The sequence below is a fragment of the Protomyctophum bolini genome (genome assembly GCF_963924005.1).
Source record: "Protomyctophum bolini genome assembly, chromosome: 5".
In the NCBI taxonomy this organism is placed as follows: domain Eukaryota; kingdom Metazoa; phylum Chordata; class Actinopteri; order Myctophiformes; family Myctophidae; genus Protomyctophum; species Protomyctophum bolini.
Window position 1 is genome coordinate 20,357,113 of NC_137866.1, and position 26,663 is coordinate 20,383,775.

Sequence of the window (26,663 nt, forward strand, 5' to 3'; positions counted from 1 at the left end):
TATGTTTCTGTTCTGACCAAAGTACCAGAACAAATATTAAGAATCAAATTGACATTATACTGTCTGTCGGGTAAAGGAAAGAAAAGGTATCCAGGGTTTACCCAGGGTAACTGGACTAAGCTCAAGAACTTGTTTACAGCCAGGCCCTGCTCATAGAACATTTCATGGTAGAGGTTCGTTCAATGCCTTGTCCACTCCAAGGGCACTTCAGCGGTGGTAATTTTAACTTGCCGGTCCGGGGATACGAACTAGCGACCTTCCGATATCAAGACCGTTCTTATGACAGCTCACGGTTCTGACACAACCCAATAAAGGGGCAATCATCATTCTGTCCCATATGTTCTCTTGGGTTTCTTGCCAAGCTTGCATGCTAACACAGCATTAAAAAAATCACACCTGTGTGAACTGAGTGGTGCAACTCCCCCCTCCCTCTACAACACTATCTCTCTCTCTCCGTTTCTGGCACAACAGCGCCACTTTTGCCCCTACTGGTACTCTAAACGGACATAGTCATAGGTTAGGACATAGGGACATTGTTGTTCCTTGGAGTGGTTGCACCACTCAATTAAAAAAAAAATATATATATATATATATATATATATATATAATCTATTTTTTTATTAAAAAAAAAATGTGTACACATATCTGTGTGTGTGTGTGTTGAGTCAGATTGTTTGTTTTTAAAAGCTCACTCTGTCTTCTATATCAATTTGGCAAAAATTCCTGTGTACAAACTCTGTCTTGACTTGAGTTAGTAACCTGACAGTAGCTAACGTCGTTAGCCCATTAGCTGCTAACAGCAGTAGCTCAGCTGGTTTCCTTAACCCTGATTCTTCCATGGTTCCATGACTTCACAGTCCTACAGAGGCCTGGTGTTGTGACAAATAGCACCACACACACCAGTAGTAACTTTATTTCACATTAGTCTGAATTAAATGGTTTAAACCGATGGCTGTTATTGTCAGGTTAGCATAGCCGCCTATTAATGCAGTGCTGCCATTTTCCTCCAGTTGCTCTAGCTCTAGCAGTTTGTTCAATGCAGGCTGCTAACAGCAAGATGGCGGCTCCCATAGCATCATTATGAAGTGCTGCTGTTGACATTTAGTTGCAAGTTAAAAACACAAAGTAGTCTTTTCACAGTAATGCATTGAATCGCCGTGCATTGATGAATAGTTGGATCTCCGTTCACTTGACCTGTTGGGACTATACATATCATTTCTTCTGTAGAGTGGCTTTTTTGCTAAATGGCGGCTCCCGTAGATTTCTGGTAGCTAGATTAGCTAGCTAGCTTGCTAATTGCTAATGCTACACGCAGAGTGGACTTGCATACCTCACAGTATGCAGTGAGTATTAAGTTTGGAAAACCAGAACATTCTGTATCTACTGGCACATTGAAGAAGGGAACGAGCGGATATTTATAATAGTGTATGTTTTATTCTTTGCATGTTGCTCACTGCGACTGTAACCTGTCGCATGTTAGCTGGTTTATTTCAACTAGCTGATTAGCTTCACGGAGGAACATTAGCCCGGTTCTGGTTGAGCTAACATTAGCCACCGGCTGGCTGTGGGCTAGTTTGACACAAATATAGAGACTTTATCTTGGAACTAGGACTAAGGACTGTCCCTCCCAAGAGGAGCGACCACCATGTCTACAGAAGCCTGCGGTCCGGTGGTCATCCAGCCCTGCTGGAAGCGGGTCGTGGGATGGACCGGTCCAGTACCCCGTCCCAGACATGGACACCGTGCCGTGGCGATCAAGGAGCTTATGGTGGTGTTTGGAGGAGGAAATGAAGGAATAGTGGACGAGCTGCACGTCTACAACACAGGTCAGTTCGGATATATACTGTTTTTGTACACAAAAAACACCGTAGGAGGCTAATGTAATCACTTCTACGCTAACTACCGGCATTAGCCGACTGTAATAACAAACAAGAAGATGAACTTTTTGTCAGTGTCAACCAGTCCTAAAAGTTGCGATCATTATCTGACATATATGGACTCTTAACTGACATGGCTATGTTGTTAATTAAAACGGAACGATCATAAATGATTGGTAAATACACTTGTTAACTGATTCTGTAACAGTAAGCATGCTAACTGTGTGTAGTGAACATGCTAACAACAGAACAGTGCTGAGTGCAGTAACACAAAGAGAAATGGCGCGTTTTACAGAAAACATTGATGACGTCACATCCCTCTTCAAAACAAATATCAGAAAACTTTTGTTAAAAACAGGTTGATTCTAAATGAACAGCAGACTGAATACATTATATTGAATTGTATAACAAACTGCACAAGTGCACATGCTGTTTTTGAAGATGGTTGAACTATTACTGTATAAGATTAAGATATATTACAAATACACCTAGACTAGGTCAGATGATTTGAAATACATGTTTGTCCTCTAGTGATGATGAAGTAACCTGGTTACTGGTTAGTATATATATTGATCATGTAGTCGTGAATATCAAGGTTTGTCTATTGATAATATCACATGGTTTCGTAATACAAGCAGCAGTACAGCCATCAGAATCTGCAGGCTGCCAGTATATTATAGGCAGACAACTTTTGGAATAGTTCAAACTTCAAGATGACAAAAGTCATATTACAGGTTGACAATTGTCAGAAATATAAACGGACATTATGTCGGAATACAGACTAACAGCGGTCCAAAAGTCAGGATGATGTAAATTAAAGACTTTCTCATTTCTAGGTGAGAGAATCTGAGAATAAAAATGATCTATATACATGGCATAGACCAGCATGTACAGTATGTATGAACATGTGGTAAGGTTAGACAATAGACATAAGGTGTGACGCTGTTTACATATACTATTATAGTAGCCGGTATAGAGCACAAAGTCACAATTTACACATCCTATCTGGGTCATGTTTTCCCCTTCTGAATTTGTTTTTATATTTCGTCAAATAAGAACTGTGTTCCAAAAATAAACAAATTATCCTGGCGGTTTCACTCGTATATGGATATGAAGAATCAACTGTTACTGCTGCGGAATTACATTTTTCACTAGAAACCGACTGTATCAAATATGAGTGACTATAGTAAACAATACAGAGCCACCTCCAATATCGCAGAGACAGTTTGTTGATTTTTGGACCACAGTGCTGCTTTTATGAGATGATTTTAGAGACAGTTTGTTGATTTTTGGACCGCAATGCTTATAGAGCGCCAAAGTCCTGACGTCACTCGCTCATCCCCTGGTTCACAGAGGTAATTTCTCTATGGAGAATAACATGGGCTCATCTTAAAATCGTCTCATATAAGCATTGTGGTCCAACAATAAACAAACTGTCTAGGCGATATTGTCAGGGAGGTGCCTCTGTATCGTTTACGACCGTCAGTCACTCATATATGATACAGTCCGTTTCTAGTGAAAATGAGTGTAGCGGCCAGGATAACATGTTTATTTTTCAAACTCAGTTCTTATATGAGGCGATCTAAAATCCCCCTATGGGGATTACAATGCAAATAAAAAGTACATGAACCTGTGGATTTACGCCCTCTACCGTTATTGACGGCAGACTTTGGTGCTCTATATGGGACAATTTTAATATGATGGGGGGATGAGTGAGTGACGTCAGGACTTCAGTACTCTATGTCCATGAGATTAGATTAGTATAAACACATTATCAGGTTCTCGTAGGATGGTAGACCACATAGGATGGAAGAACAATCCATATGGTACATCCACAAGGAAAATGCATGGCCTGATGACGGGTGTTGGTTAGGCCTTGTTCAACAGTGACGGTAGCTTAGTGGAAGCTGTTCAAAAACCTTGTGTTCTTGATACTAGGCCTCCTTGCCTGAGGCTGAGCATGTGGCCAAGTTCCAACTCATCTGACCACTCTTAAAGGACCACTTCACCACTTTTCAACTTACCTTCATATAATTGGTCCTGGATAAAATACCACAATTTGTCTCCACCAGGCCGAAGGCATGGTGAGAGAGTGTTTTTGCACTCCGTCCGTGTGTGTGTGTCGAAATTTTGCACACACACTCCGCCCCGCAAATCGTTACACACTATCTCTATAGTCATGTGTTCAAGACGGATCTGTCCGATATTTCAGATTCCATCCTAATTGGCCAACATTTGCTTTTTTTTAAACATTTTATCCCACGCTTTTGTAGCCCATTTTTCACACCCTCCGCCAACCTAGTCCCCATATATTGGGGACATGGGGAGAGCAACGGACTTGAACTCATGCTTCCTTCATGCCTGAGTGTCCAAGTTGCTCCTTTACACCTGACAGGGGGGAGTTTCCCTGGTTGAACGTAGTGCATGGAAGGAACACGTTATTCCAACCAGTTCCTTTCCCCTCCACCGGTCCCCTGGGCGCGTTCCTGGGGGTCTGGATGTTCTGGGGACCCCCACACGGTAATTCTGTCATTTCTTGACCGTGTCGGACACAGGATGGCTCGCCATAACCAGGCCGGCACCCTGGGCGCGTTCCTGTGGGTCTGGAAGTTCCGGGGACGCCCACACGGAGTTGTACCACTTACTTCACACGGGTGTGATTTTTAAATAATATTTAGATTTTTATTATTGTGAGAACGATGGCTTCCATTTTCGCATTGTAACTTTTCAGGAATAGAAAGCCTGCGGTTTCTATTAGCTTGGATTCCCCATTGATGATGTCACTTTTGGACGTGTTTCTGAACTGCCCCACAGCCCTCCTATGAGACACAGACAAAAAATTGTGGAATTGAACATTAGTGAGGACCAATTATATGAACGTAGGTTGAAAAGTGGTGAAGACTAAAGTGGTCCTTTCATTTATGATCAGAGGCTGATTCTACAAATGCCTCCTAAATCAGTAGTTCTCAAACTTTTTCGTGACAACTCTGCCGAGGACCCCCTAATCAGTGTTGCCAACTCTCCAGTGACGGAAGTAGCTAGTGGCTCCTCGAAAAGTCGCTAAAAGTCGCCAGGGGTGGGATATGCGCGCGCGTAGCGCGCGCCGCCCCTAGCGACTTTTTTGCGTCCCTAGCGACTTTTAGGCGCCCCTAGCAACGAAAATATGTAGCCAGCCCAGAAAAACATTTGTCATTTATGTGCACTTAGTTTGTATCATCTCTTCATTTGATAACACATCGTTTAAACTCATTGTAATATAAAAAAAACATACCACAATTCAACTAATGTTTAGAACGCTATTTTGTTCCGATCCATACAGGAATTAGAAGGTTAATACTTTAAGCATCCGAGTGTGTATTTTATTTTTACTAGCAGACTAAACTGAGCTGCCAGTGCTTCCTCCTTTCTTGCTCTGTCGAGCTCGAGAGGCGCGTTCGGAAATACCGCACCGGAGCGCACTCGCCTAGGCAGAGCAAGAAAGGAGGAAGCACTGGTAGACACTGACAGTCTGTGCAGTGTGCACATAACCGAGCCGAGGAAGCCACTGAGCCTGCTGTGACCTGTGAGCCAGACCAGACGCGCCGACCACTTTTAGTTTTGCCAATTTAGCGGATTTGAGGCTGAGAAAAACAAAAAAATGATTTTATCTCTGGCGCATATCTGGCGCCTGTCAACACGATTTGTCCCCAATTCACCAGGGGAAAAAGCTAGATTTCTCGCCAGAAGCTTTTCACTAATTCAGTCGCTAGGGGGGTCTGGAAAGAAGCTAAATATGACGACAAATCCGCTAAGTTGGCAACACTGCCCCTAATTGATATATATTTGGCCACGGACACCCATCTGAAAATGTTTTGTAAACTGCCAGCTGAGAAAATTTGTTAAAAAATTCAATTTGTTTCAATTTAAAATGTTTTCAAACACTACACACTCAAATATAACAGATGTACAAGCTCGCAGAACGGCACGAAGTGCAATCTTTGAATTTGAATAGCCAATGAATGCTAAAATCTAAAATGACAATGCTTTCCTGATTTCAATGGGTTAAAACTATGGTCAGATGGGTGGGCCGCAAACACTTGAGATTTTTATTGCTGTGCCAGCTGAGCACATGCTATTTAGCTGCACTGATTGTTCAGCTGCTACACGACCCCTAGGGAAGACATTGCAGCTGGCCAACGAGTACAAGTTTATTACCCATTTATCTCTCCTGGCAAATAATTCTTGGGTATATTGATAAAAATGTGTTATCGTTGTGTTTTTAATGTTCATATACTAGCTACCAACCAGTGGTTCATCCCAGCTGTCAGAGGAGACATCCCCCCAGGGTGTGCAGCGTATGGGTTTGTGTGTGACGGTACCAGACTGCTGGTGTTTGGAGGAATGGTGGAGTATGGAAAATACAGCAATGACCTCTACGAACTACAGGTGAGCACTGAGCACTCTAGTTCTAAACTACAAATACACTTAGGACCTGTTGGAAGTACACTTCTGGAGCCCGATTCACTAACCTACCTTACACCCATATTTTGTGTGTAAAGGAATTTTACAAACGTCCCATGTTAGTAGTCTGATTCAGTAATCTTTTTTTTGTCTGTGAATTTTACGGAGGGCCGCTCTTTAGTCTGCTCGGCTGCAGACTTACATGGGACGAAAGCTTACTGTATGCAGGGCTTAAAGTTCTCCGTCCTGGGGACGGATTTCCGTCTTGAGGACTTCATATGGGCCATTTATGAGATCAGTGCGGATCTGCAAAAATATTTAATAAGGGGGGTGGTTGGGGGTGTATGTAGCCATGGCCACGGTGTGAATGACATTTAGGCCCTCATTTATCAATCAAGTGTAAAATCTGCCACAGATTCGAGTGCAGGTTTCGTAGTACACCCACGTCGCCACGGCATTTATAAAGTGATCGCAAACAGCTGATCCTTCCTTAATTTCGTTCTGACGTTAATAAATGTGACGGCTGAAATCTATCTGGCACGCCCTATGAAATCAAGCCTCGCCCTCGTTTTTGCGACCTGAAAACGGCAATACGTTTCCTGAAACCATGGTAACATGAAAAAATAGGTTTCTCCCGTGCCTTGCTGTGCCTCACCCCCCTCTCTCATACAGACGCACAGCACGCACACGCAACTTGCAAGCTGCCCAACTAACTGGTGTGTTGTTAAATAAATAAAAAACGAACACCTGCATGAATTAAATAAAGTTGTAGGCCTACCCTGTCTGTTTCTCCTCTCGCTTCCCTTATTGCTGCCCGCCTCACGGTCCTCACCCCCCGCACGCCACGCACGCACATATCGCAATTTGCAAGCAACTTTCACTGTGTGTTGTTAGTTGTATATTAAATTATTAAAGTATTTTTAATTTAATATACAACAAGATATATTAGTGAACGAAAACCTGAACCATAATTAAATAACAAATAGGCACACACACGAACGGTGACACGCTGCTGTTTTGCAGGTGCTCCTCCTGTCCTGTCTGTCTGTCTCTCTCTATCACTGTGGTCCGTCCGTGACCAACTGCATGCACGTTCGACAGTCTATTTAGATTGCCTCGCAGTCGCTGCAGGACTGTCAACTGTCAATTATATTAATGTGCAGCCAAAATATATGGTACTGGTGGTGGTGGGCTGACTGGCTGGGTTAGCCTATACCTATCGCCGATGCGGTTCCCATGCACTTGCGCTGGGCTGGCACGGCACATTTGACATTCCAGTGACACGTCAGGTTTATTAAACGAGGAGGAGATTGCATATACAGTAACTCCAGAAAGACAAGTGCTGTTGGCCTGCTGTAGATTACAGTATATAGGCTACCCATGCATGTTGGGACTCTCCGCAGCTGCATTGCAACTTGCTACTTTCCAACGTCATGGAAATATTCCAGCACAGACAGCCCAAATCCGCATGTATGCGCTCATGCAAAACACTGTTTAAATGGCTTAAATCAAGCGTGATTTTAATTGTAAAGTTGGAAAGCTCCTACAAATTTCATATGACACAAAGACACATCTTGTAGGTCTATTCCTTTTTATTTTATTTTTATTTTTATTTTTTTACATGTGTATCCCATATACATACAGTTTTATATTAACATTTTAGGAGTGAATACATATATGTTTCATGCCTTTGGCAGCCTCTCAGCTGGTCAAACAATGCTGCTCCGCCGTTCTACGACAGAAAAACAAGCGTAAGCAAGCTCACGAGCAGACGTGGGATTTGAACGTTGTCAAGTTCAATTTCAAGCTTTGCCGGAAATGGTAAATGTCGAAAATGTCGGCAATTTCGGCGTGCACCCATATTTTGGCGTACGCACGGTTGATAAATGAGGGCCTAAGTCTTCAAAACGCAGCATATACTTGCTACTAGTCAAGATCTTTCCAAACTACCAAGCTTCCATTCGCACTCGAATAATAATCACCACCAATGCACCGCGCTGCTGAATGTAACCCGACACGGCGACACCGAAGTGTTGGCGTGCCGGTGTCGTGACTCGTGCGCACTGCTGTGCAGACAGTAAATGGCAGATCTGCAAGCTCACAGTGTGTCACGAATGCTACGTGCTGTGACCTGCTATTTGCCGCACGCAACACCAGTGCGCAACTATAAGTCTGTTGTGCTCGATTCGATTTCCCCCTGCTATTCTGACTTAAAAGTAGCACAGATCTAATTTACCACTATGTTATGGAAGTTTCTCCATATGGATCATGGCAGCGTCCAAAAGAAGACATTTCAGGAATAATCATTTTCCGTCTTGTTTTCTCTTTTTTTTGCTTAAACCCCTGTGTATGTCATTAGAAGGCCTTCTAGACCACTAACGTGGGAAATTTGGACATTTCCTTTAAAAATATGGGTGTCAACAGCTTAGTGAATCGGGCCCCTGGAGATTACACATACACTAAGAACTGTAGGAAATCCACTTCTAAACCACAAATGTAGAACCTGGGTGTTCTAGAGAGTTTTTAAATTGTTGAACACACCAGTCACTGGGAATAAAAGATAATTCTATTAGTTTTGTTTTTTACGACCAGGGTCGGTAATTATTATTACTTTTTTTTTTGTATAATAATTGTTTTGTTGATTTATTTATCAGGCCAGTCGTTGGGAGTGGAAGCGTCTTAAAGCCAAGTCTCCTAAGAATGGCCCACCCCCCTGCCCCCGCCTGGGTCACAGCTTCTCTCTTATTGGTAACCGCTGCTATTTGTTTGGAGGGCTGGCCAATGACAGTGAAGACCCCAAAAACAACATCCCCAGGTACTACATTCAGTATGCACAAACACCACAACTAACAACAAACAAACAAACACACTGAAATTAACATACATTACAAGAACACACAGTGAGTTTCTAAGTAACACATATATATATATATTTTTACAAACTCATCTCTGACTCCACCGAAAATGGATATCTTTCCCCCATTGATGAGATTATGTACAAGCCTTTTGGAAAGTCACCAAAGGGGACATTGTGGGATGGTATTGAAATTGGCATTGTCAGCTTGTCGATCTGCTGTTTTCACCAAATGTTTGCAGATTGTTCATCTATTTATTACAGAATGTCATCCATTTTTGCCAAATATTTGCAGCTCGTCTTATCATGATGTGCACAGAATAGGGATGCTAGTAGGGTTCATGCAGTTAAAATGACATGCATAATACTACCACAATCAACTTGCTTCACATGCTAAAGCAATACTACTCACACACAACGCACAATACCCGCGCATCAACACTATGTTTACGTGTCCCCAGGTATCTGAATGACCTGTACTCGTTAGAGCTGAGGGCAGGCTCCAGCGTCGTCGGTTGGGACATCCCAGTGACCATCGGTGCGCTGCCGCCGCCCAGGGAGAGTCACACGGCGGTCGTTTACACCAGCAACACAACCAAGAAGTCACGCCTCATTATCTACGGAGGCATGAGTGGCTGTCGCCTAGGAGACCTGTGGATGCTTGACATAGGTGGGTATCATTCTTAACCCATTCTGACCTGAGATCAGATTCTAAAAGTGTCTTCTACATCCTGACAGTTTTCTGAAAAAGCTATGTTTCTATGTCAGTCGTTCTTCGATTTTTCAAAAATAGCAGACCTACAAGCTCGTAGCGCGCCACTCGGTGGCGTGCTATGAGCTTGTAGATTTAAGCAATAAGCCACGAGAGGTCTCAGGTTACCGGGTATTTTACACTGGCTGGGGGCGTAGGAAGACCCGAGGCGCAGCCGAGGGTCTTCTACCCCGCAGCCAGTGTAAAATACCCGGTAAGCTGGGGCCTCGAGTGGCTTATTGCTTTTCTAAAACGGTTACAAACATATGTACCATATTAACCTAATAAAACTATTTAATTCACAAAAGTAGCTACGCTTTGCGCTACCAGAGCGAGCCACATAACTTCCTTGTTGTGCTCGGCAAGTAGACTATGTGACGGGAGAATAGCGCTTGATGTTTTTACGGGGCTGCCTGGAGCCACACATTCACAGTCATTATGAGCCGGGCGGTGCTTAGACGCCCGCACGGCATGTGTTTGTAATTCAATCAAGCGCTCTCCTTCCCCAGTTCAGCTACAAGGCTGCAAGATGATACAAAGTGATTGAAGGAGTGGGTTATCGGTGAAATTTACACCGGTCACGTGATGGTAACCAGCCAATCAGAATGAAGTATTGGGACTACCCGTTTTAGAACTGCTATTTTTCAATAGCTAAAGCATAACGTAATGCTAACACCAAAACGGGTTCCCACCCAAAATGGGTTAATTATTGTCATGATAGTGAAACTTGAACAATTACATGTTGATATGCTTCCAAAGGCATATGACCCTGGTTGGCCAGATGGGGGCACTATAATTACAGGAAAGGTTTTGTTGTGCATTCTAGTAGTGGTTTATCAGTAATTGCCTATTGCTGTATTTTTAAATGCAATCATTGTAATGTAATTGTTATATACATCGCCCAGTTGTATAATATTATGTGATATTATATAATAAAACATGGTGCAGCGTTTATTCATTATTGATTAATTTATTAATGTGCTTTCTATTCTTCAGACTCTATGACATGGACAAAACCAGCGATCAGTGGAACATCCCCTCTACCTCGCAGCCTTCACTCTGCTACTACTATTCATAACAAGTTAGTAGACGTCCACACACTCTGATTTTACTATTAGTAATTGGTTGGTACATGCACAAGCACTCTGCTATTGTCCTATACAATTGGCTTAGAATTAGATTGTCACATCACAGGTTTAAAGGCGTAAACCTCTATGCCTTAATGCCAATAGGGCAGGGGTTCTCAACCTCTAAGGACCATTATGTTATCAGCATTTGAGCCATGGACCACCATTTGATGAGATTTAGCCTCTCGGACCCAAAACGAAATAATTTTGTCCATGCTGTGTTTTTTTTTAACTTGTTTATTGCCATTATAGAATCATTTACAGGCAATTTCATTTCATATTACAGAACATTTCCTTTTCTCTCAGTTCCTTTTTTTAAAAAGTGTACAAGTAAAATAATTGACATTACAAGAAAAAGAAAAAGAAACAAAACTAAACAAAAATACATAGTAATATATTGTATAGTATTGTTTGCCTTGAGAGTGCCTTGGGGATAATTACATAATTACTTTTCACTGTGATATGGGAGGTTTTCTCTGTGATATGGGAGGAGTATCTATATTTTTAGTTTCCAGATATTCTGCCACTAACTCCCATCTCCTTTTGAAGTAAGGAAGCTTCATTGCTTGTGTTGCCATGCTGTGTTGATGTGGTACCATAGGAGAGATAACACGCTAACGTTATTCTTCTCCATTCTCTAATTGTGTAAGACTTCTTGTAAATTAACTCCTTGAAACCTGAGAACGAGATATTACCTTTGCACAGGTAGCCATGCCCGAGAGAACGAGATTTGATTAATTGGGGGTTAATCCAGCAACTTGAATATTTTTTGGGGATGGTTTAGCATTTTTAACTAAGCACCGCTAGGGTCCACATAAAAACAGCCAAAATCCCTGCGTGCACGTGCGTGCCTGCATGCCGTCTTTATTGGCATTATGGCTCAAACGAGATGAAATGGGCATGATCTCCCGCTGATGAAAACAGTGATCGAAGCGCTAGCAGGCCTCGTTGGGCCTCCGCAGATCCTCCGGTCTAGGTAGTATCTCATGTCGAACAACAACTAAGACCGCCTCATCTCCGCTCTTTGGCTGGCACTTTCTAAGTTGAGCTCTACCACCCTCTTGTGTTCAAGGAGTTAAATGTGAGATGCTTCGTGTATTTCTGACAGAATGTAATCAGTTGGTTTCCGTGTTGTGGCGATGTCCGAAATCCTGTTGCAGAGCAGCACTGCTTATCGATGTCATAAAAAGTACAATGGGTGTCGCAATGGGCATCATTCCCAACTTCCCAAGGAGCATCAGCCTAGTAATAATAATTCCTACCACTCCTAAGTATCAGGAGCTATGGGGGCAGCGCCAGGCGAGCAGTTCGGTGTCAAGTGTCTTACTTATACTTGTATAATAGGACGTAACAATAAAGGATATTGATGCCTTGAATGGTGATGATGTGTTACTTTATTTTTATTTTGACAGGATGTTTGTTTTTGGTGGTTGGGTTCCTCTTGTCATGGAAGACGTCAAAGCAGCAACGCATGAAAAGGAATGGAAATGTACAAACACATTGGCCTGTCTCAACCTAGGTGAGCGCACGCACACACACACACACACACACACACACACACACACACACACACACACACACACACACACACACATACATACATACATACAATAATAATGAATTTTATTTATATTGCACTTTTCATTCACAAGGAATCACGAGTGCTACAAGGTTAAAAACATATGATCTATCATAAAAGGTTAAAAACAGGGTTAACAAAAACAGTGCAAAACAGTGCAAAGCGACAGTTCAGCACAAAAAGGCCTTCCGAAACATACATACACACTTTTGCTGGCAAACTCGGTGTGTTTTGTAGACAAAGAAAGAATCTAGAAAGAAACTAACATGAGGATGAATTATATAAGGAGAGCCGATACCTGGCTAGCACTACGCATCTGTCTGTCATGTGTCTAAGTTCTAACTAAATGTCTGTTTCTGTGTGTCAGATAACTTGTGTTGGGAGACTGTTTGGATGGACATGGGGGAAGACAATGTTCCCAGAGCAAGGGCTGGTCACTGCAGTGTCGCCATCAACTCCAGACTATACGTCTGGAGCGGGAGAGACGGCTACAGGAAGGCCTGGAACAACCAGGTGTGCTGTAAGGATCTGTGGTACCTCGAGACTGGTGAGTACTACTACAGAAATACACTTCTACTCCAATAACACCACCAGCAGAAATAGTTGCCCTAATGAATTCACTAGTTAACTGGCTTATGGCCAGCCTAATTAACAGTGGATTGTGCCTTCTGCCTGCACTATTCATATGTTTAACCCGTCATTTTAATGCCAGTAGAATCCGTGACATACACACTATATCTCATTTTAACACGGCAATCCTAGTATTATAGGATAGTATTATACCCAGTCCTGATGGTGGCGGTAACTTCTAGCCTGACACTCTGAATTTTCATTTCGTTTCACTAGATTATTCGCCTGAACATAATTTTTTAATGTGGCTAGCGATTCAGGGGCTGTTGCCAGGCTAGGTAACTTCACCAATATGCCAATTTTGACCAATCAGAGCGAATCTGGCGATATCACTTCCGGTTCAACAGACGTAAATATCAGCTAGCTTTTTTGCACTCAGATGCACAGTCAGATGTCCGGGATGCTAAGCTTTCGTCGTTGTTTTTAATAACCAAGGCCAAATTAAGCTCTAATCAAGCCCAAAATGTCGCATTTTATGCAGCGATGCACATAAAGACCGCGCTTGTGCGTGCGAGAGCGTGCACGCGCGGATTTCGGCCGGTTTTAGGTAGATTACATCGGCCGTTAGCCAAACAAGTTGTTACATTTTGCTACATTAAGCCCCCGATTACAGGGAATTAAACGATTACGTCAACGGCCATAAGGGATTTATTGATTAATTACGTCAATAGCCATAAGGGGGTTTAGTTGTTTGTCTGTTATTTGTTATATCTGCACTGTGCAATTTCTGTTCATGAAGCCTAAAAGGCAAACATTCATTGCCAAAAAACACAATGAAATCGTTAATCTCAATTACATATGACAATGAATCGTCAAGTAAAATGTAATCATGTCCCTTTTCCGTACGTTTCCAGAGCGTCCCTGTGCTCCATCGCGTGTCCAATTGGTCAGGGCCAACACCAGCAGTCTGGAGGTGAGCTGGGGTCCATCCCAGACCGCAGACACCTACCTGCTGCAGCTCCAGAAATACAACATCCCAGCTATAACTGGAGCACCGCAGAGCCCCGCCACGGCCACCACACCTACCATCACCCCCGCCCCCTCACTCAAGAGCGCCGTTGTAGCACCAGCCAACCAGGGTGGTGTACCGATGCAGGGCTACACAATAGTCCCCTCCTCATTACCAGGAACCCCATTGGCTGTTGCCACGAGATCACCAGGTACATTGTTGTTAAATCGTTGATTTTGAGATTCTTCAAAGGAGCCGAGACGAGACAATATACAAATTATTTGAACATAATAATGGATGAGTAGATTTAATATCGTATTTATACTAAAGCTTCTGGTAGATTTAATGGTATATGTATTTACACTATAGCACAGGTTTATTTCTTATATTAATCTATATTTATTAGTACCAATAGCAGAGCATTTGATTTTACAATGTATAAAGACCAAACACTACTGTATATTCTTTGTTGACCAGGGTCCCTCAGGGGTCTGTTCTGGATCCCATCCTTTTCCCCTGCACACCAAATCTCTTTCCAAAAATACTATATCTACACAACATTGTAAGCTTAGGCTATTTGTGCTACCAGTGTTGGGCATCGTTACTTTCTAAAGTAAAGTCTTTAGCTTACTGGATTTCTGCCTATAAAAATAATCCTGTTTCGTTACAAAATTACTTTCTGAGAAAAGTAACTACCGTAGTTCAGATAATGTTTCGGGTGTTTTTTTGCGTTACCGACCATTAAAACCCATGCGAGAGAGAGAGAGAGAAAAAGGGGGGGAAAACCTGCAGCTTACCCAATGTTGTGGAGCTTGCATTGCTGTGTCACACCAAAAGTGGTGACCTATTGAATCCTGTACATTAGAATCATTACGTAATCACCACAGACTGCAAAGCATAATGGTTCACCGATGTACGTGTAACAAGCTGCGACATGGTGCATGCTCGCAGCCTGTCACTTCTCGTTGACACGGAGAGAGAGGCTCAGAGAGCTCATTCATTCAGGAAACAGCGCAAAATGTGTCGGATGGATTATTTTTCTTTTGTGGCAACAGAAAAAACAGGGAAATATAGGTCTTAAATGTAACTAGTAACAGCATTGTTTTTGGAAAAGGTAACTAGGTAACAGATTACTCTATTTGCAAACCAACTCGTTAGGTTACTCCTTCACCAAAAAAAAGTCTTGTTATATATCGCCGTTATTTTTAACGACGTTACACCCAACACTGATTATGACATTCCCAGAATAGGGTCAGTAGGAATCATAATATAACCGTGGCACCAAGTTGATTTTATACTATTTAAACCTAGACTGGTAGAAGAGCTGCATGTAGGCTTATGTTTGACACATTTGTAAGACTTTGTTTCTGTGGGACTTTTGGTCATACGAATGCCTGATTCCACCGTAAGCTGTAGGAATGGCAATGATGTTATACCGCAGCTGTATTGTAGATGGAAACAGTTCAGTATTTGAGGGGCTAGCACAGATGCGGTACATTAACCCTAATGATGATGTTATTCCACAGCCGTGCTGAAAGTGGCAGCTCCTGGTACCACCAGCGCTGGCTCTGTCGTCACAGTGAGACAGGCCGTGCCCAAATCGCCTGTCACGGTGACGTCACTTCCCGCTGGTGTCCGTACGGTGGTAGCTGGTCAGGTGACACAGGGGACGGTAAAGCGTGACATAACTTAACAGCAATTCTAACAACATAACTTACAGACATGTTAACGTCATAAACTAGAGTCATGCGAACAACATATACGAACAGCATGGATAGATCCACATAATACACCAAATAAAATAAATACCTGTACAGAATACCTACTTGTCTGCAGTCCATTTGGTTTTAATTTCTAGTTGTCTCTTTCCTTTCAGGGCAGTACTCAGATGAGTGGCATGGCTGCCCTAGCAGCAGCTGCTGCGGCAACACAGAAGATGCCACCTTCCACGGCAACGGTCCTCAACCTGCCAAGTGGAGCAACCATGGTTAAAACTGTAGGTGTGACCCCTGTATCTAACACCATGCTTGTTAAAGGGATATTTCTCTTTCAAACTTGTTTGTAACGTCAAACTCCATTTTAAACATGATAGATTCATTGAAAACACCAATCCTTGGTTCTAGTGATATTGTCCTTCTAATGCATGAAGGGGCCGTGGTTTTCTTTAACTTTTTTTATTTATGTTTTTATATATAAGTGAAATATCCCTTTAACTATTTAAACCCTATACTAGTTTGAGGGTTCAATACTAGTGACCTTTCAGTTTTTGCGCCACACTAAATATCTGCACTGAAAATAGCTGATCTGCACGATCACGCATTGTGAGCTGAAAACCTGAAGAAACCCCATGGAACCCGAGCCCCGCCTCAACTAATTAGCATACATTTTCGTCCCAGCCCGAAACGTCGGGTTCAGGCAGAATGTTTTAACAATAGTAGAAAATAAAAATAAAATGTCTGGAAAATCCTAATAATTTTATCTGTCTCTGTCTGTCTCCTGTAAAGGTAAATAGTCCAGGTACTCACATATTGAAAACAGCTGCTGCCCAGCTGGGTGGGGTCTCGGTAGGCTCTACCCCAGGAACCCCCGGACGACCAATCATCACCGTACATAAGTCCGGCACGGTGACTGTCGCTCAGCAGGCTCAGGTTGTTACCACGATGGTGGGCGGAGTCACCAAGACCTTCACACTGGTGAAGAGCCCCATGGGCAATGCCGGAACTCTGGTGTGTATGTGTGTGTGTAGTGATTATCATGTTTGTAACACAGAACTTTATATCGGTAGTTTATAACCACATATCGTATGATAAAATTGTTATTGTACTTTTATCATGCTACTGTTGTGGTTTCTCTACACAGTGACATCCTCAGTGTTTACTGTTTATCTCACTCGTTCATTTGGATACATCTGTACACTCTTCAGAGATTGAAATGGACAAATGAGCACTGAGGATGTTACTGTGTACTAAATTACAAATGACAAATCCTGTATGAATCCATCCAAACACAGAATTTGATTAATTATTTACAACATTGTCATATAATGTTAGTGTGAACAGAGCTGGATATAGTGAATGACAAAGCACTGTCACTTTACCAGTAAATGTTGTTTGTTAATAATAATGAGTATGTGTTTCAGCTTGGTAACCTAGGTAACCTGGGGAAGATGATGTCAGTGGTTCAGTCTAAACCAGGTCAAATTGGAGGTCAGACACAGATCATACAGGTATACTAACACACTGTACAGTCACCAAACAGTCGGTTGCGACTGAATACCTCTTGTTTTTTTCAAACACGGTTTTGATATTCCATACTACATGTCACAAATATGTTGTTCAGGAACGCAAAGATGCATTCACTTCTGACCATTAGGGGCGTCACAAACGCAGAAATTTGCACCCCCTGTTGTACACTAGCAGCTTCCTTGTGTCCTTGCGACTGCACCAATGACTGACCTTATTCTAGTTGATAATGGTGCTTTTATGATGTTTTGAGAGTATAAACATGTAACATTTCCCCCCCTTCCCCCCCTCTTTTTCTTTTGGAACTAATAAGAGGGCTAATAAAAATTACAGTTATGGTGTGTGCGCGATATTAATTGTGAGATTACCATAATGACGGTAATCATTAAAGGACCACATTTCAACCTATCTTCATATAATAGGTCCTCACTAATAACTAAAACCGCGGTAATGAATCCGATCCCGCTTATTACATGGCTACCGAACATAAATTAATACATTGACCCAAAACACAACAAAAAAAGTATTCCATAAGTTTGCGCTGGCCAGCTGCAGGGCTGCAGCACTGTCGGAAAACAAGAAAGTGAGTTGATCAAATAGAATCCATTTTTGGGTCTTGCTTCGTCTATTTCTCGCTCAAATGTTTTCAAAAACATTTTTGAGATCAATGTTTAGCTGTAAATTATGTTGTGTGTCACTCACTAGTTTGTGTGTGTGTGTGTGTGTGTGTGTGTTTACATGGCTGTCATGTTGGAAACAGCAGTAAATCAAGCGGGGCGCAGCCACGCAGCTGGTGCTCAGAGGGTTTGATTAGGCAGAGGTCTGTTATACAGCGGAGTGGTCATTATGATGAGTTAACTCACCGCTGAATGAAGCGATTGACCAATCAGAATCAAGCATTCAACCAAGCCATGTAATAAACTGTTAAATGAACTCTCTATGACTATATACTGTAACTATAGTGTGGAGGCCAGGGCACAGAGACACCTGAGCTGACAGACTGGTCTCTGTTTTGACCAGCAGCCTAATTGGTCCTCTCTCTGTCAGACCAAAGGTGGTACGTTACCGGCTGGTACCATTTTGAAGTTGGTGTCATCAGCAGACGGGAAATCAACAACCATACTCACTACCACACAAGCCGGTGCTGGCTCCAAACCTGGACACACCTACCTTAAAACCATCCCTGTCTCTGCCCTGCAGCAAGGAGCTACCGGTAACATACACACACACACACACACACACACAACACACTTACCTCACACTAATTCACTGATTCTCAACCTATGGGCTGCTAGGGTATTGCATGTGGGCCCCCAAATCATTGGCAAAACACAAGAATTTACAGTAATGATAATATAACATTAACTCGTTTACTTGATAATGAAAGAAAACTTGATCTGCCTGTCTGTCGTTCCAGGTATCTCCGGTAAACCTATAACCATTCTGACCAGTAACAGAATGGTCACACCAGGAGTTGGAGGTAAAATCATTACAACTGTACCTAGGATGTCTACATCAATCGGCCAGCAGGGACTCACACAGGTAACACACACACACACACACACACACACACACACACACACACACACCACACACACAGCTGTATTTATGCATCAAACATGTCTGTCTGTCTGTCTGTCTCTAGGTGGTTCTGAAGGTTATTTATGCATCAAACATGTCTGTCTGTCTGTAGGTTGTTCTGAAGGGACAACCTGGACAACCGGGTACCATTCTGAGGACAGTCCCTGTGGGTGGAGTCAGACTGTCACCTTCTGTTAGCAAACCAACTGTCATGGTCGTCAAAGGCAACACAGGTACGCAGAAGGCAGGTTGACAGCAAGGAGTGTGCTGTTGTGTTGTCTTCTCTCAAATGTTGAAGAATATTCTATCAATACACTGCAAATATTGTAATAATGCATTTTTGTCTATAGGTGTCATGGGAACAGTCTCCAGTACTCTAGCAACCACTGCTATGACGGCTAGTTATGTTACCGCAGCACCCACACAGGTACATACACTCAAGTCACCACCACTCCTCTACTCCTCTGTCTCCTACTCCTTGTGTTTTGTCTCCATTCTGGATCTGTCACTTATTGCTTGTACCCGCGAAATCTCGGGTATCTTTTATATTTCATCATGACTTTTCACAAAACATAAATTTCATATGGGCGGGATTTAAACCGGTGAAAAATGTGCATATTATTTTAAAATATTCCTTAAAAAAAAAGAGAGAAATTAAGTTGGGAACTTCTCCTTTGGTCCACCCATTCCTAAGACATGTGAGAATGGTCCAGTGAAGAAAATAATAAAATAAGTCCATTATGGGTTTATGGGGTTTTTAATCTATCACACTTTCACTAAACACAGGTAAAATTCACCCGAACACCTGCCTGTAGACAAAAACAGGGATGTGGGCAGGAAAACAAAGCTACCTTCTATGATGTCACTGAGCATCATGAGGCTACTGAAAGACCCACCCACGTCAGACATCAGCAACATTATGAAAATTACAAAAATATAATTGTCTGGGTGAAAATCATACGTAGCATACGTGGCCACTGTGGTACCCATGGTGTGACATCATCGAATATCCAAAATCGTCCTCGTACACGCACACGCACGCGATATAAAGCATCGTTAGGGGCTCAGATTGAGATAAAGCTAAACTATGTTTACAGCAATAAAACTTTATTCCGACCTCGCGAGTAGAAAACCATTGTTTGCATCTTGAGATGACGCTCTGGACTGAAGCTCCGTGTACCACACAATTACTTCCCGTTCAACTAGGCTGAAAGAGAGCATATAGTAACGGCCCGTCTATTCCAATTTTCTGGCAACTGGTCTGAGTTTAGCCACCAGGTGGTGGCATGTAATCGGTTAAATTAAATCCTCATTTTCTACATAAGAAACGAGGCAAGGAGAGAGGAAACCAATAAATGTTGTTTAGAGAAGTTGGACGTGAATTGCTCTGAAGGGTCATGTTAAGCGACATCTATTTCTGGTGACATGAACACAGCTGACACGCTCCTTCCATTAAGGGGCTTAATATTGCCAGCTGAAGGGGTGGGGTAATCACACATCATGCTGTTCAGCTTGGAAAGTATGCTCGTTAGGTGTTTAATATCTCCTACCAACTTGGTGATGCTTCCTAATCCTAGTTGCCATCTTCTAGAAGGAATATAGTTTTGAGCTTTTAGCATTCATTCATACTGTCTGCACCTCCCCGACAACGTTGCCAGAAAATGCGTCGCAATGAAATGAAACATTTCTGCGATAGCAGAGCTTACATTGTCTTCCCAGCCAATTGAAAGATTCCTTTCATTTTTCTAGATTTTTCCATCGACGGATGTTCTTGTCGTTTTCACTTTTGCCATGCAATGCATCGTTTGACACTTAAATGCTTGCACAAAAGCATAAAAGTGGCCTTAAGAGACTTGACACAAGTGACAAAATGATAGACCCTATTCTACTCGATGAGGACATAAGAGCTAGGACAGCAAAATAATGAACTGATATGCACGCACCATATGTCTCTGATCAAATGATGCATGTATTCCCTACTATTCATTGCTTTGGAATGCCGCTGGTCTAGGTAGGATCTGATCCTTGTGTTCCTTACTATTGGTAGATTGTTATGTTGTTATTAAGTGGAATGCCAAAACAAATGTGATGCCATCGTTCTCCAGCAGGTGACACTGATCACCACTCCCAGTGGAGTTGAGACCCAGCCTATGGTTCAGGACCTTCCTGTGGCCATAATGGCCTCTCCCACATCCGAACAGCCTGGGACCACGACTACTACTACAGCTACAGACGGTGAAACAATGGGTAACATATGGACTAAAAACAAACAAATCTGTACACTGTTCATTTAACTCGGACAGTGTACAAATGTAACCAAATGGGTAGGGTTACTTTCTTGGAGTAACCATAATACAAAAAAATTGCAACTACAGGACGTCCCACAATTATCACAATCAATAATAACGACTGGCCACCCTACATATTCTACAGTGGAGGAAAAATAAAAATGTTCTTTATTGAATAGTATCAATACTGCAATATAGAAATATTCTGTTAAGTAAAAAGCCATAGACATTTACTTGGAAGTAACAAAAGTAAAAGTATTAATTATGCAGAATGTCCCATTTCAAGTTTTCAAATGTATACAAACTTTTGAAAATAACAGATCTACAAGCTCACAACGCGCAACATCGCAACGCATTGTCAGCTTGTAGATCCGCTATTTTCAAATGGCTGAAGTAAAAGTAGCCTAATTTTAGAAATTAAAAATAAAAGAAAAATGAAGTAAAAGTAGCCTAATTTTAGAAATTTAAAAAATACTTGAGTAAAGTACTTAATTACTTCCCACCACTGATATCCTATACCTAGATACTTCCTAAATGAAGTATTTTATAAAACTGGTTTGACCCGTTTGTCTGTTCTCTGCCCAGCCACTACGGTGTGTTCTAACCCACCATGTGAGACCCACGAGACTGGAACCACCAACACCGCCACCACAGCCTCCTCTGGAATGGGACAAGTCCTCCAGGTGAGATTCTTTAGTGCAGGGGTTTTCAACCTAACATTTCAAAAAGTCAAATAAAAATAAACTCACGATGTAAACATCCGGCTGACGGAGCCGTCAGCTGCTGCAGCGGAACAACCATCCTGCTCTTCCACCCAACGCATGTTGTGCTTACCGTGCTTGCTGCCCAAGGCAAGCACGGTAAGACGTTGCCATAAGTTATTCATCCAATTCATAATAATATGTTTGGGAAAGTCAAATCTCCCTGCCATAGAGTTATAATATCTGCCGCAGATCGATTGAATAGTCTCACATAATACGTGACATATTCAATGTGCAACTTCTCAGTCTATCGTTGCCGAGCTACAAGTGTGTGTGTGTGTGTGTGTGTGTGTGTGTGTGTGTGTGTGTGTGTGTAAAAAAATGCTGCTGCTGCATGAGAAACAAACCTACTGTGACTGTCAAATGCACCAAGCGGGTGTCAAATGTGTCTTCAGTGTTTGGGTGATTAACTGAAATGGATTATTATTTTGAGACTTATTTTGAGTCCTGCTTAGTACAAGTAAAAACACTTTTGTAAAACTTTTGATAATAAAATACTTTGAAACATAGTCTTTTTTGTCCAGCTCATGAATGTAGACTGTGATAGTGTGATTAGTGAGTAACAAGTAAGAACAAAACAAAAACAATCTTAACCCATGGTGCATGAATGCCCCACCACTATTGTGTCGGGTGGGTCCATCGTAGATCTACGATGAACCCACCCGACACAATAGTGGTGGTCCCCAGGCTGCTCCTAGTCAGAATGGTGGTCCCTGGGTCAAAACCAGTTGAAAACCCCTGCTTTAGTGTGTTAATCACACTTGAAGGCATGTCCACTGAGCCTTCATCTTAATCAGAACAGCAGCATTGGCCAAGTTGTTCATGATGTTAGCTTTCAACCGTGTACCGATTTCAGATCTGCATTTCAAATAGCTTAAACTTTAATGGTGCCACCTACATGTATGGGCCAAAGTGCTCCAATTCCATTTGTCTCTGTCCACATGTGAATTGGAAGAAGTACTCGGATTGTTTTACTTAACAATTTGAACCCCCAGTCACAGCATGCCTATTCTAGGTGGAACAATCACTGTAACTAGTATCTAAACAGTCTCTAGTAGCTGTCTAACTGCCTGTGTGTCGCAGGTGTGTTCTAACCCACCATGTGAGACCCACGAGACTGGAACCACCAACACCGCCACCACAGCCTCATCTGGAATGGGACAAGTCCTCCAGGTGAGATTCTTCAGCGCGTTAATCACACATTAAGCCTTAAGGCATGTCCACTGAGCCTTCATCTTAATCAGAACAGTTGTTCATGATGTTGGCTTTCAACCGTGTACCAATTTCCGATCTGTACATGGATTAAAGTTCTCAGTCGCCACGACTGATTTCAGTCATGTGGATTCCATAGAAGCCAGCGTGTCTTAACTGCCTGTGTGTTGCAGGTGTGTTCTAATCCACCGTGTGAGACCCACGAGACTGGAACCACCAACACCGCCACCACAGCCTCATCTGGAATGGGACAAGTCCTCCAGCCCCAGGTGAGATTCTGCTATACAACCCCACGTTTGTGGAAAGCCCTCCCTGTATACCTGAGAGCGCCACAGTCCACTGATGCTTTTAAAATGGACTAAACAAAGCAGCTTTTTTTTAACAAAGCATTTTCTTAAATGTTGTCAGGCCTTTTTGTTTTTTTGCCCTGTTTTTACCTAGTTTTAATTTGACCTTTTAGCCTAGTTAGTTGGGTCCCATGTAATTGTTTGGTTGCCTATGCTGTATTTCTGACATGTTTTTAAATCCTGTAGAACTTTGAGAAGAATTTAAGGTGTGATATAAATAAAATGTATTATTATTATTAAGGATTAATCTCAATACTATACATCCCTATTATATTAGTCTTTGTTGAGGCCTGTACAATGAGCCTCTATCCTCCGTTTGTTTAATCAGTACACCAGTGTAACTGCATGTGTGTGTTTTCTAGGTGTGTTCTAACCCACCATGTGAGACCCATGAGACTGGAACCACCAATACTTCTACCACATCCTCATCTGGAATGGGCCAAGCCCTCCAGCCCCAGGTGAGATTATTTTATTTAGAACAGTGCTCCTCACACATTTTCATGTTAAGATCCCCAAAATCATTGTATTTGGCCGCAGAGCCCCATCTGAAGATATTTTGTGCCAGGGAACCTCATACAAGATATCATGGGGGGGTGTTGATGCTATCCTATATTAACTTATTGACGCGTGATTTGGGAGCTCACGGCAATGCTTGGCAAGCCAAGCCCCCAACGCGTCGCTAGAGTGCAAACCACACCTCGACCATCTCCATTGGCTGTGGGTTCCAGAATGTATAATAGCGTGCATCTGTTACTTAAACTGCTTTATAAATAGCTCGTTATTTTTTAGGGCAAGAGAGAGGGAGAGGGTTAACTGATCCTGCACCTGCAAAAATGTCCTCATTCCACTCAAACATATCTTGAAACATCAATAGAGGGTATGCACATGACATCATCGTACCTGGAGGTTATGCAGGAACGCCCACTGAGTGGCAAAAAGCTACTTTCTGGCCTTGACAGCCCATTCATCCAAACAGAAAGGTCCTGTCTGATTGCATTAAACAATGTTAAACTCACCAACATTGCAGCTGTGCGTAAAGAAATATAATAAATAGCGTCACAAGACGGTCATCTATCCATCCATCTATGAAGTATGAACTCTTATTTATAAAGCCGTTTTAACGGATGCACATTATTATTATTATTATTATTATTATTATACATTCTGGAAACAGACGGCCAATGAAGACTGTTGGGGCGCGGTTTGCAGTCTTAGCGGTGCATCGGGCCATGGCTTGCCAAGCCATGCCGTGGGCTCCCAAATCACGCCCAGATTCATTTCTGGCTGTGTTTAGCCACTCCCAGACCTTTTTAGGTATTTGCTTAACTTCTAAGTAGTCTCAGAATATTGATCTTCACTGCAATCGATCGCACCCTGGACCGTTGATAATGAGAGCCATTTGCTCTCATTTGACCACAGTTTGGGGGGGACCCAAACACACTAATCCGCACGGTTAGCACTGCTCAAAGAAATGGCTAGTGGGAGGGAAGGCGGGTGGGCGGACCTCTGACGTCATTCTGACACACCATAACCATATAAGGAGTCCCCAATGCAGCTACGCCCAAATACGCAGTGTGTTGAAGAAGAAAGAATCTCAATATTATTCATCCCTATTATTATATTAGTCTTTGTTGAGGCCTGTACAATGAGCCTCTATCCTCAGTTTGATGTTAATCAGTACACCAGTGTAACTGCATGTGTGTGTTTTCTAGGTGTGTTCTAACCCACCATGTGAGACCCATGAGACTGGAACCACCAATACTTCTACCACATCCTCATCTGGAATGGGCCAAGCCCTCCAGCCCCAGGTGAGGTTATTTACAACAGTGCTTCTCAAACTGTGAGGAACCCCAAAATTAATGTATTTGGCCGCAGACCCCCATCTGAAGATATTTTGTGCCAGGGACCCCCCCCCATACAAGATATTTGTTAAAATGTTTCACAGATGTATATAGGGTTAAAGTGGTTAAACTGATATTGATTGCTATCCTTATTATATATTATAATTGTCTAATGGGAGGGTGAGTGTGAACCTCTGCTCTGAAGTCACTCTGGCACAGCCCATAGCCTTGCCCAGCCTGTGTGGTTTCTGGTCTAGAGGGGCGGGTGCCGGTGGAAAACAGGCAGTGGATCCTATTGACCCCTCCCCCCCTTGAATCTCAATATTATGCATCCCTATTGTTATTAATCTTTTGTTAAGGCCTGTACAAGGAGCCTCCATCCGCCGTTTGTTTCATCAGTAATACAAGTCTGACTGCATGTGTGTGTTTTCTAGGTGTGTTCTAACCCACCATGTGAGACCCATGAGACTGGAACCACCAATACCGCCACCACAGCAACGGGTAATACTACTACTACAATCTGGGAACCCATCGGCAAAAAAGGGGAAAAACGGGACCCTCTGCCTTTTTGTTTCTTTGAATTTGCAGGCCTCAATAGAATGTGTATAACAGGATGTTGGCCCTCTCTCAGCCATCCACTTCCTGTGGTGTGCCTGTGTTTTCATTCCCCACTATCAACAATGTGTACACGTTCTGAATGGCCCTGCTGACAGATTCAGTAGCGCAGCACATAATCTGTTCTTGAGAGATTACTACTACAACAACCACCATACTGTAGAAAGACATGTACACGTTACAGAATGAAAATGTGCATTCATTCATTCAACAACAGCAGAAGTAATCTGTACATTGTAGAAGGATTGTCACAATTATTATAATACATAATTGCCTGATCGCAATTATTCCAGTTGATCGTAATTGTTAGAGTCGTTTCAATGCGGCGCACCCTGTGCAGTTTTGTTTTCAAAATTTGTATGGCATATAATCGTAATGCTTGTGCTTGTATTGCATGAGGATGGGTTTGTTATGATATCCATAGCAATAAGCAGCATCATCTCCCTCTGAGAAGTAGGTGGCTGTGACCCGTCTATATTAGGACTACCACATCCTGTTACCATAGCAACACTTAATACTACGGCTACTACCATACGGTTACTATGGCAACATTTCATACTACTGCTACC

General features: G+C 42.5%; 1 protein-coding gene across 2 annotated transcripts in view; it reads left to right on the plus strand.

The window, feature by feature from the left end:
- The first annotated feature begins 978 nt into the window (after nucleotides 1-978).
- hcfc1b (host cell factor C1b) overlaps nucleotides 979-26,663 on the plus strand; it is a 33,610-nt gene continuing 7,925 nt past the window's right edge. Inside the window, exons 1-23 of one of the 2 annotated variants that reach the window (XM_080764732.1) lie at nucleotides 979-1,826; nucleotides 6,154-6,302; nucleotides 8,972-9,132; nucleotides 9,633-9,841; nucleotides 10,919-11,003; nucleotides 12,462-12,568; nucleotides 12,996-13,175; nucleotides 14,113-14,418; nucleotides 15,734-15,879; nucleotides 16,084-16,203; nucleotides 16,712-16,933; nucleotides 17,347-17,433; nucleotides 18,497-18,662; nucleotides 18,867-18,991; nucleotides 19,143-19,263; nucleotides 19,381-19,457; nucleotides 21,139-21,277; nucleotides 21,904-22,001; nucleotides 23,163-23,252; nucleotides 23,465-23,560; nucleotides 24,001-24,096; nucleotides 25,351-25,446; nucleotides 25,914-25,980. In XM_080764732.1, coding sequence (XP_080620858.1) covers nucleotides 1,646-1,826; nucleotides 6,154-6,302; nucleotides 8,972-9,132; nucleotides 9,633-9,841; nucleotides 10,919-11,003; nucleotides 12,462-12,568; nucleotides 12,996-13,175; nucleotides 14,113-14,418; nucleotides 15,734-15,879; nucleotides 16,084-16,203; nucleotides 16,712-16,933; nucleotides 17,347-17,433; nucleotides 18,497-18,662; nucleotides 18,867-18,991; nucleotides 19,143-19,263; nucleotides 19,381-19,457; nucleotides 21,139-21,277; nucleotides 21,904-22,001; nucleotides 23,163-23,252; nucleotides 23,465-23,560; nucleotides 24,001-24,096; nucleotides 25,351-25,446; nucleotides 25,914-25,980 — 3,124 coding nt within the window. In that variant the 5' untranslated portion in view covers nucleotides 979-1,645. Of the gene's footprint in view, nucleotides 1,827-6,153; nucleotides 6,303-8,971; nucleotides 9,133-9,632; nucleotides 9,842-10,918; nucleotides 11,004-12,461; nucleotides 12,569-12,995; nucleotides 13,176-14,112; nucleotides 14,419-15,733; nucleotides 15,880-16,083; nucleotides 16,204-16,711; nucleotides 16,934-17,346; nucleotides 17,434-18,496; nucleotides 18,663-18,866; nucleotides 18,992-19,142; nucleotides 19,264-19,380; nucleotides 19,458-21,135; nucleotides 21,278-21,903; nucleotides 22,002-23,162; nucleotides 23,253-23,464; nucleotides 23,561-24,000; nucleotides 24,097-25,350; nucleotides 25,447-25,913; nucleotides 25,981-26,663 lie in introns of both variants that reach the window. The other variant, XM_080764731.1, reaches the window with a different exon arrangement.